At 35.8% G+C, this 11,502-nt stretch overlaps 2 protein-coding genes across 3 annotated transcripts; both read right to left on the bottom strand.

Annotated features, from left to right (window-relative positions):
- Positions 1 to 99: 99 nt before the first annotated feature.
- Positions 100 to 4,593, bottom strand: LOC132850337 (sterol 26-hydroxylase, mitochondrial-like). Its single transcript, XM_060876810.1, has 9 exons — positions 4,274 to 4,593; positions 3,872 to 4,062; positions 3,093 to 3,292; positions 2,780 to 2,977; positions 2,465 to 2,628; positions 2,190 to 2,356; positions 1,854 to 1,935; positions 1,564 to 1,764; positions 100 to 1,302 (listed from the first exon to the last, which is right to left on the bottom strand). The coding sequence occupies exons 1-9, from the start codon at positions 4,499 to 4,501 to the stop codon at positions 1,174 to 1,176; spliced, it is 1,560 nt and encodes a 519-aa protein (XP_060732793.1). The 5' UTR covers positions 4,502 to 4,593; the 3' UTR covers positions 100 to 1,173.
- Positions 4,594 to 6,464: 1,871 nt separating this feature from the next.
- LOC132850339 (mitochondrial chaperone BCS1) lies at positions 6,465 to 11,442 on the bottom strand. Of its 2 annotated transcripts, none has more exons than XM_060876812.1 (7): positions 10,883 to 11,442; positions 10,452 to 10,591; positions 9,925 to 10,119; positions 9,767 to 9,830; positions 8,733 to 8,905; positions 8,345 to 8,462; positions 6,465 to 6,887 (listed from the first exon to the last, which is right to left on the bottom strand). In XM_060876812.1, the coding sequence occupies exons 1-7, from the start codon at positions 11,200 to 11,202 to the stop codon at positions 6,635 to 6,637; spliced, it is 1,263 nt and encodes a 420-aa protein (XP_060732795.1). In that variant the 5' UTR covers positions 11,203 to 11,442; the 3' UTR covers positions 6,465 to 6,634. The 2 variants fall into 2 exon arrangements, with proteins under 2 accessions (XP_060732795.1, XP_060732796.1); XM_060876813.1 differs by having other exon boundaries at positions 10,878 to 11,010.
- Between the last annotated feature and the right edge of the window lie 60 nt (positions 11,443 to 11,502).

Below are 11,502 nucleotides of genomic sequence, written 5' to 3' on the forward strand. Positions count from 1 at the left end.
TTGTTTGCACTGTCTTTTGTCTTGCACTGTTTGCACTAGGTTGCATACTGTAGATTCACTTGTAAGAAAGAAAAATGTATGAAAATAAGACGATGAGGGTGAAGAACAAGAAGTTTATTCCAACGTAGCAGTGACAAAATATATGAAGCCTTTTGGGTTCATCGGAGTCAGTAAGAACCCAGGACAAATCATAATCATTTTATACTGTTTTCCCTTTTTGTAGCTTAAATGAGGTTCCGCTTTGAATGTGTATTGAGCATAAGAACTGAGTGTCTCCCAAATGGCTGGGATACACCTTGGTGTCTAGCTTGATGTCTTTAAATGTTTATCATGGTCACATGTACATTGGCTTGGTATTGTTTCAATTGTTATCAAACAAATGGTCACTTTAAATGGTAATCACAGTCACGTAGACCCTTTGTTAGTGGCGATCCTTGATGCCCTGCTGCCACTCCCATACTAACGATTTAAACAAGTTTATTCATTTAGAGTTCTAAACGTATTACCTTATGATACGTAAGCCTTTTTAGGAATGAGCTCTTTTCGATGTGCATCTTGCATTTATCTGTAATTTTTTACACACTTTATGTGGCTAGGACTAACTAACTTAGGTCCTTAGCTTTGTGTTATGTACTGCATCAGCTATATTTGTTTAAATTGACAATAAAACCTTATTGACTTGACCGTATGTAATATTATATTAATGTATACGGGCAACTAATGTTATGCTCAGACACAACAAACTGTTCACACTATGTTCATGACTGTTTATAGTACATTGTCTTAAAAAATATCAATATTAAATACAATATTGTATAATATTTTATATAATATTTTAACAATGATACATTTATTATTTTATAATCTAGTGTCTTTTCTATCCACACTGAAAACGTGAAAAAGCTGCTTTCTTTGAAAAATACTTATTGAATTAAATTGTCTTTACATACAAATAGAAATAACTAAAATTCATAGAGTTTACATAAAATTGTTAGAATGACTTGGACTGAATTCCTTACAGGTGATAGAACAGTCTCTGTGCAGCCTAGTTTAACAATATAGCAGGATCATGGTGCTACAGTGAGATACCATGGCACTGTCCACATGTACCTCTTTGGAGAAAGGGTCTTTAGAAATAGTTTTTATAAAGGGTGTAAGGATGTTAGAGCAGCTTTAACTGGTTACTTCTTTCCGCTCCAGAAAATTAAAATTGACTATTTTGTCTGCCACAAGCACAATGCGACTGAGTGCTTTGACGTCTCCCACATTGGGATCCAGCTTGATTTCAAACAGCTTTATTACCTAAACAGTAAAAACAAAGTGCAACTTGTAAACAATTCAGATATCAGATAACATATCACAATTTAAATAAATAAATATATATATATATAAGAAAAAAAAGAAAAGAAAATGAAAGCACTTTTGTGTGCATACCCCTTAACTAAAAAAGGTAGGGGGGCTGTTGTAGACTTTATATGTCCATTGTAAATGCTTAATAACTGCTATTAAATACACAGTTGGATATCATTCATTAACTCATCAAGTAAGGTCCTAGTTTCTTACCCTTGCCATAGCCAAGTGCATCTCCAGTTCAGCGATACGTTTGCCAACACACCCTCTCACTCCAAACCCAAATGGAATGGATCCGAATGGGCTGGGACGCTCCCTCCCGTCCCTTAACCAACGCTCAGGCTTGAAGACTCTTGGTTCAGGAAATATCGTCTCATCATGTCCAATTGCATAATGATGCATTATAAATGTGGTCTGTTCATTGGAGTGGATGATTATATAAACAATGATATCTACATGGTACAGTTTAGAATTAAAATAACTTAGGGGGGAAAAAACAGTACCTTCTTCGGGAAGAAGTGTCCTCCGATAATCACGTCTTTTTCTGATAGAAGGCGTGCATTCATGGGAACCACTGGGTACATTCTAGACGTAAAAAGAAAATAGTCTTAATATAATGGATAAAATAATCTATTTATACAGAATTGTTAACAGATAAATTACACGTTTAAATTAATGTTAATTATCGCACTGCCCATGATATGTTTCAAGCATACCTCTAGATTGTCTTTGGTGAAATACAGTGGAAAAGGCCTTAACTAACTGCAAACCATACAAATACAAGCCATATGGTACTTAAACGCAACAAACGTACTTAATAAATGTTTTGTTCTCTACACCTTAGAGTCTCTTTGATGACAGCCTTGAGGTAGGGCATTTTGTTTATATCCTCAGCTGTTGGAATTTTGTCCCCCTTGATGACACTGTTAACTTCCTGATACAGTGCATCCTGTGCCTTTGGATCTTGTGACAGTAAGTACAAGGCCCACATCATGGTGTTGGAAGTCTTAAGAGAAAGGACATTTTAATTAGTTTTATTCTTCTTTATACTTCTAATCACAATAGGTTTAAATCTAATTAGCAAAGTTATATAGCATTGTGCTGTTATTCTTACTGTGTCAACTCCTGCCAGAAGTAGCTCAGTAACGCTGCCATATACATCCTTCTTACTCATGTTGGTATTAGAAAGCAAGTAGCTGAGATATTCTCCTGCAACTTCCTGATCTGCATCCAGGCGCTGCTGAATGTCCTCCATCTTCCTGTCAATTAACTTGCCGGCTATTCAAAGCCATGCAGATATTCTTTCAATTTAGATGCACAGAAGAGGTAATAAACTTCTTCTATTTTTTTTAAAGCATTCATATCTACCAGAGAAGATGGACAGGAAGAAAGAGGAAAAACTGTTACAGCAAAGTCTTCATCATCTCACCAAATCTGAAGATTCCGTCCCAACCAAGTGTGTAACGCTGCCAGAATGGCAAATAATTTCGAGTCCACTTGGGTAACAGACTCACAGCCATAGTATAAGTGAACATCTGGGCAATGGAGTTGATGAAGTTTTGAGTCTCTGCTGGAATCTCATTTTCAAGACAGCCAATACGAGTCTCAAACAATATGCGGGAAATCCCTAATTTTTATCACCACATACAACATAAAACACATAATTATACGAGCAATCTATGTATAAAAATCAGACTAGATATAATTGTTGGGCAGTTATATTAAGACCTGACAGGCCATACCTTCTAGACTGAAACGGTACAGCTCATTGGATATGTTGGGTACCAGGTCTCCAGTGGAGCTCGTCTTGCGTAGATGGCATATCCGTTTGATAAAATCTGTGACCACCTCATTAACCACATTGTCATACTTTACAGAGTCTTTTGGATGCAGCATACGCTTGTTCAGAACAGATCGGAGTTTGTACCATTTCTCTCCTTCCCTAACATGGAAAAAAAATGCAACATATTTCTATTATTTGCCTTAAAGGAACTATCAGAATGTCAGTCACTGCCACTGCCACTGCCATTACCAAGCTGCCACTGCTGGGCCCCTGAGCAAGGCCCTTAACCCTCAATTGCTCAGTTGTATAAAAAATGGGAAAAAATATAAGTCGCTCTGGATAAGGGTGTCTGCTAAATGCTGGAAATGTAAATGTAAATGTAATGGTCACTGATCGAATCTGTGAATGAATCAGAATAAATCTTTTTGATGAGTGGAATCAAAAGAATCGGATCATTAGCATGAATCATAAGAGTCTCCGAGAGGCAATTCAATGAATCGAATCAATGAATCGACTCAATTATACGTCACTAGTAAACAATATGACGCCAGGGTCTCAGCGCTGAATATGCGGATATTCACTGCTAGTTAAATCCGATGCTTGGTTTGACTTGTTACAGATCATCCGCGAACAGAAAAAGCGACTCAGCTCATAATTAAATCAGATTTATTAGATTTAGCCTAGAAACAGCCTAATAAACACACTCATGCACACGTAAATAAACACAATGAGGCTTACTTAGTAAGAGGTCCATAACCCAAATCATTCCTATCTCTGTATTCAGTCCAGAGTTCCATGTCTCCTCTGGTAGGGAATTTATCATCTTTCCTCATCAGCTCCTCCAGCAGCTCCACACTATTCAGTGTAATTGTATGCTTGTCCCCACCTCTTATTTTATAAATGGGGCCATAAAGCTGCTTCTCATATAACTAGGGAAATTATAAAGATATTTTATTATAATTATTTAGATCTAGAGCATCGCAGGCAGCACAGAACATCTTTGACTTTTTTTTTACACTGCAAATATTAATCATTGACAAACTGTGACAAGCATCAAGACGACTGCCAGAACACAAATAAATCACACAGCAGTGAAATGTCCACACATGAACAAAGCATATATCACTGAACATACTGTACCTGCAGCTCATGCATGCGATTGTAATACCCTTGAAAAATCAGCCTGTACAGTACTTTGGGAAGAGAGACCACAGGGAGGTCAGCCTCAGTCCTGATGCTCCCAGGAGGGAGAGAAGATGTTGCATTTTCTCCTGCATTTCTCTTTAAGTCCAGACTTGTTGTGGTGGACCTCAGGAACACACGAAAAGCTGGTGCCTCAGCTGAACGCAGAGCTAGACGTCCTGCCATTAGTACAGTAGGACCTGAATAGCCAAACAACAGCTCATGTTTCACTTTGTAAGAAGAACGAGGAAGGACCAACCCTCTGGATTGTTAACTCTTCACTTAACAGAACACACAGTGTTATACCACTGAGGCTTATGAGCACACCTGAACTTTGATACCTGTTGTGTCTTATATAGTGACATAAACTGCTTGCATTGCAGTTCGCCACATGAGCACATACCAATAAAAAAGTGAATTATTCCACATTTGCTCTTACAAATGATAAACAGCTTAATAAATCTACATGTCTAAAACCAGAAACGGTCAGATATTATTTTCTTACAGCACAATTTAACTTTTATATGGATAATGGAAGGGGGTGTTATGTTGTACTGTACTTTAGACATAACCCACTTTTATTTTAAAGATCTTTTGAATTATTCTATGCAAATAAAAAGTAAACATTTAATAAAATTAGTCTTATTTCAAATACTCATGCACTCAGGAAAATATAAGCAGTTTTCTTTTAGTTAAAATATAATATTGATATTAAATATAATAGTGTTGATATTAGAATTTCTCTAAAATTATCCATATGGGGCATGTAAAATTAGTTCTGTTAAATTGAACCACATTTTAATGAGCCACAATGGAACCGACATACAGGCAGTAGGATAGACCTTTGTAACTTGAGTGATATTTACAGTTCTAGCCCTCTTCTACAGTTTTATCATGGTTGGTGAGTATGTGAAAGATCAAGTAAACATGAATGTGGACTTCATGAGCAAAACATGCTGAGAAATAATTGTAATCTGTTACATCATTTCCAGATCTAGATGTTTATAAATGAAAACCAAATGAATACAACACCTTGAAGAATGAAATATTTTAAAAACATTTGATTTACTACATTCAGACTGGGCTTTATGTCATAAACATGTAAATCAACAAGAATATTGCTTCATGCATGTTTGTGCTTATTAGTTATGTTAGGTGCATATCTGTTTTAACATCCATATCTCAGGGTTTCTCTTAATAATCCGTGTGATGAAGGTCTTATACACTGTTGAGTCGTGACAGGACATCAATATTGAAGTCAGTATCTAAATGGACATTTGATTCTTTAGCTTTAGCTCAAAGTTGACCATAAATATTTTTTACCACCACCCCTTAAAGCAAAACACACTCACTTTCATACCAGCATTATATCTCTACAAAGAAATTTTAAGGCATTTTTTAAAAGAAATTGATTATTGTGTTTAATACAAATACAGACAATTACTAATCCAGTTTAATTGATAGTAACAGGTCTAAAAATCTACAATAATCATACATTATGAAAGCATAATGTACAAAAAGCAAAAAAGTGTTAACTTTGCCATACTTACATAAATCCTAACATAATGATGAAGATTTTTTCATCACCTTGTAATGCCTAAATTTATACGTTTGATTTAGTTTGACAATTACTAATATATATATCATTATATATTAGCAAATAATCATAAGGATACTTAAAGAAGACTGATACCACTAGGGAATGTTCTTATTTTTATTATTAATAATATCATTAGATTATTGTTATATTATTAGTAGTATATTTATTTTTATTTCTGCCTCATAATTTGCTGCTTACAATTTTACTAGTGCTAAAAACCCAGTAATTGTTTATGCCATAATCACAAAAGCATTTTTGAACGTAAATTAAAACACACTTAAAGTAATTTGCCAATCAGTGATAATAATAGAAGAAAATCTATGTATCAGCACCTTTAAATGCACTGAAAGTCAGCTTACACATTAAAAGTAAGGATATAGCTTTCTGATTTCTCTGGAACAAATTCTTGTCTTGTAGTCTGGACTTTCAGCATATTTGTTCTCATATGATTCAAATCCCAGATCTGGTTTTAACCAGGATAAAAATCTCTGCTGTGTGTATGCTGTTTAAAATACTGTCAAATACAAGAGTTAATGTCAAAAACAAGAGTTATTAGAATTTATATATTTATTTATTTTTAAATATCGAGCATGTTATCAAAATGGACACAGCATCAGAGTTCACTTCCTGTTTGCCATTTATTGAAGTCTGCTTTGTTGGTTTTACACATGAATTTATTTGTACTTCATGTCATTGTTGCCATTACCCTTCCAGGACCCTCATTCGAAAATCTTTGTAACATTGTCTATAGCACCCTTAGGGTCCGTTTTATGAAGCATGAAATGTCCCTGCACTTGAGCCGGGCTGAGGTCTGTGTGTGCTGCCAGAGCAAATGCTGCAAATCTTTCCCCCTCGGCTGCAGACTCCTTTGGGTAGAACCTCCAGAACATCTGAGTGAGCTGATAATGTGTACAATGTCCAACATACTGCTTCAGATCCACACGCCCAGGTCTTATTAGAGCTGGATCAAGTCTTTAGTGCATGAGCGAAAGAAAAAAAGCAAACATGGAAGGTTAAAATAAAAAAAAAAAACACTGATTGGTTCATTCACACTGTTAGTAGCATGAATGACACTGTTAGTAGTATAAATAAATGTGGCATGAATAAAGCTTACAGTATGATAACTGTAGTTATATCACAGCACTGTTAAATACTCAAATCTACAGTATCTGGTCAAAAGCTCTGGCACTTGTGTGGGCTGTAATTAAAGTCACAGGTATATTAATTATTGCCTTCTTTCTACAGTTACTTTTTCCATACAAAGAATTAAAGTAAACAAATAATTATAACAAACAAAGTCTTTTCTGCTTTCTGCTAAAGGTGTATATTTGTCCTGAAGATTTTGCTATGGTGGAAAAGCACTTTACGACGGACTGATAACGAAGATGTAGCGGCACAATGATCTGAAAACCGCCAAGGAGCTGAGTGGGGAGCAATAAAGTCGTGACACGTTAATCATCCTTGCAGTTTGCTGTTTTTCATCCATTTGAAGATTGTTCTATATAGCAATGTATAACAGTGATTTGCTCAAGTTCAACAATACTGCTTCGCAATGAATATATTATTCTTATACCTTGATTATACGGTCAACCAAAAACATATGTGCTCCTACACTCACCCCCATGCTTCCAGAGCTACACACAGGTGTTTTAACCTTACGTAATTACTAACGCCCCCATTCTCCCACGGTCACATGACATACACTAAACATGGCTCCTACAGAAGAGTTACATGAATGTTAAATAACCATCTGTTTAATGAAAACTTCAACATATTAAGAAGTTTAAATTTTTCTTCGCTAAATAACATTTATAATCTGTTGATAATTAGACTTAGTTAATGTCGACATACTACCCCCGTGAAAATAATTACATATTAGAACAAACACTTTAATAATATTAATTAATAATATTAATTGTCTGATCTGTTCTCACAGAAAACTCAACATCTTCTGTTTAAATCATTTTTCAATACATTCAACAGAGTTCTAGTCAAAAATAGGAATAAAACAATTTTGGGCATGTTGTGAAACAGGTGACAGGTTTCACATCCATGAACGAAGTGCCATAAGATAGAAGAGAAAATTAATTATTGCTGGTATTAATCAATAGTTTAACCAAATAAGCCAAACAAGTAACATCAGTTTATTCCATTCAGTAAAACCAATCAACAACCAATAATCTGAACTTAAATCAATCGATTGATGTTTATTGCTACACCCAGAAACCTGTTTAGTTGTCTTCTAACATTTTGTAATATGATATAATTAAATTAATGTTAATTCATCAGGACTTTTTGTCATGGACCGGGTAGATAGATGTATTTATTTATGCACAAAGTATGTGATTATCTAAATGTTAACTAGTGCAGTAAATGTAAAGCTTTATTTTTACTAAAACACTGCATAGTGTTAAGTAATTGGCCCTTACCTCTCAATAAAATTAGTAGTCATGAAGACAATTCTAGCTTCTGAAGAAGCAACTCCATCCAGCGCATTAAGAAGTCCACTAAATGTGAGTCTCCCCATGCCCTGGTAGGCCATTGGATCTGGGAACAGTCAGAAAAACAGAAACACATTACAAGCAAGACACGGTGTTCATAGACAGCTCCTAGAGTCATGATGTACACAAATAAACCAATACCTGTGCTTCATGTATGATTTAAGCTTTGAAAAGATTTTTCTTTCTATAAGTCAATTTATTCTTTTCCAAATAGACACAACTGGCTTTAATGTAAAGTTTTGGTGGATTAAACATTCAGACAAAACCAGGAATGATTATAAATATTTATTAAAAAAATATATTTTGGCAGACGTACTCTCAGTTGGGAGCAGCTCTCGGCTGACAAAAGCAGCATCCACATCCTCCAACAGAATGATACTCTGCTGTGGAGCCACACTCAGCAAGTGATTCAGCCGGTCATCAGAAAGACTGCGGTCACTCAGACTCATCAAACAGATGCTGTATCCCAATTCACCAGCAAGGGCCGTGCTGAAAAATTCAATATTACACAATATATTACATATGCAAATACCTACCGGTCTACATAAACGTTCCAATAATTTAGACTGAATAAATTTTTTAACAAAATACTTAACTTTTGTGTTTGTTATAACATACTTATGTGTTGTTGGGTAATTATTTGGCTTTTCTATGGTCTTTTAGGCTACAACTGGATTATATAGTATAATAATAATATAGTGTATAGAAGGTAGATCTTAATATTCTGCCATAAAAATCCATATTTATTTACAATTCTTTGCTTTTCTTGTAGATGTTAGATAAAATCATTTGTCTGCAGTTAGAGATTTACCAGCACCAGTTAGACTCTATACTAAAGAGGAGATGTGAACTCCATGTGGTCTTTAAGGACAACAACCTCCTCATCAATACAACATTTATCAGACTGTATATTTATAATCACACCCTCCAGTGTCACCCATATGAGGATGAGGTTCCCCTTTGAGTCTGGTTCCTCTCAAGGTTTCTTCCTTTACCATCTAAGGGAGTTTTTCCTCCCCACAGTCACCTGAGTCACCTCAGACTTGCTCATTGGGGATAAATACAAACACATTTAAATACATCTAATATTAATCTTGAATTTTTGTATTATATTAATCTTTATATTATTCTTTATAATAACCTTTTGTTCTATGTTTATGTTCTTTAAAGCTGCTTTGAGATAATGTCAATTGTAAAAAGCGCTATACAAATAAAATTGAATTGAATTGTAATTTGTGAAAATAAACATAATTTTATTTTCCATATATAGTGTGAGAGTGTATATCATTTACTCATCACTATCCTAACACACTGAGGTTCATAGTCATTATAGAATGTCATTAGTCTTACATGAAGCTGCTCTTTCCACAGCCAGGAGGGCCATACAATAAATATCCCCTTCTGTATGGGATCCCTACAAAAAATAATTCAAATATGTATTAAGGATTCAAAGACTGAAGCATATTAACCTTCAAAGCTAATATTAGTATGTTACTGTAATGGCTTACCTCTGTCAGTATACCACTTTGGATTACTAATAAATTCCTTTACATCATCCACAATCCTCTCAGCTACTCCATTCTCCAGGACAACAGAGGACAAAGGGCGCCGACGACGTGGGAAGCCGAAGGGCCTCCATTCCGCACCCATAGCAGTGTACATCACAGTGCGGCCTTCTTCCTGCTTCAGAGCCAACTCTCTTGCTACAAACAACATATCAGGCAGTGGTCTGGTTGTTAAAAATAGAGACCTGATTCATGAATAAGCTCCCCATTAATGGGTAAAGAAGCAATCACTGGGCCAATACTTTTGGCACAACAACCACAAGACTCCTGTAAAGGCTGTCTAAGGGAGCAGGGACATCCTTGTGTCTGATAATCAAACATATTCAACAATCAAGAAACTCTTTGAGATTATCTCAAATAATGTTATAGAAATAGAATGACTGTATTGCTGATGCGCTCCATACTAGATCACAATTCCTACAGCATGAAGCAAATAAATTATATCTTAGATCTTCTGATTGACTCCCTACCTTCCTGCAGTATGTTGAAGAAGGTTTGCCGATCCCTGCCAAAGGCTGTAAAGGTAACAGACTCCCAAGGTGTTCCTGTGTGCAAATCCACCATCTGCTTCTCTCTGGTTCTCTCCACTCTTATCCATTTTCTGCCATACCTAATACAAAAAGGAGTAATAATTATACATTATTAGCCAAGAAAGTTATCAATCAATTATGATCTGGAGACCCACTGTCTTGTTTGTTTTAGTGTTTTCCCTTATCTTCTCTAAAATGCTTCTACAAATCAGCTAACAACCTTTTAGAGCAGGGAAAACAAAAAAAATGTACAAGAGAGCAGGTACAACAGGACGAAAGTCAGGAACCTGTGTAATATGTCTACGGTTTGAAATTCTGTAGATAATATGAGGCTAAAATTGATGACACCTGTGACAAATGTGATACCTCACCAAATGATGTGATTTCCAGGACTTGGGTGGAAATCAAACTGTGTGTGAACCCGTCCACTCTCATGCTGCATGTATGAGGTCTCCACGCTGAGATGCTGCGTATGCTTGGCATGTTTGGTAATCCAGCTCAACAACCAGTGGTAACTCTTGTCTCTACTAGGAACCTCGAGAGTGATCATGTAATGCCGCCTGAAGAATACCATGCCAATTTGAGCCCCCTTTCTTGCAACTGCAAGTGCTGTGCCCACACCAACAAGTCCAAAACCAGCCCCAAAGTATGGGTTGTCCTTCAAAGCTCCCAGAAATTCTGAAAGAGTCATTTTTTTTTTGGCTGTGTAGAAATCCTCACTCAGCAATCAGGAGCAATATTGCTTCTCTTTTCCACTGAAAAACATTACTACACATACACATACAGGCTTTTCCTGCAATGTAACTCGATTTAAAGCAAATTACATATCAAATAATTCACTTACGTAAACAAAACAAGCATCAATTGAATGACAGATACACAGCAAGTCCTTGTTACACCAACACGTCTGTGTTCTCATTGGACAACTGCTTAGGACGAATCACATGGAGACCTCCATGCCACTTCCGTTGTTCAGGAAAATATTTCCGCT

Source organism: Tachysurus vachellii, chromosome 8, assembly GCF_030014155.1.
Source record: "Tachysurus vachellii isolate PV-2020 chromosome 8, HZAU_Pvac_v1, whole genome shotgun sequence".
NCBI lineage: Eukaryota > Metazoa > Chordata > Actinopteri > Siluriformes > Bagridae > Tachysurus > Tachysurus vachellii.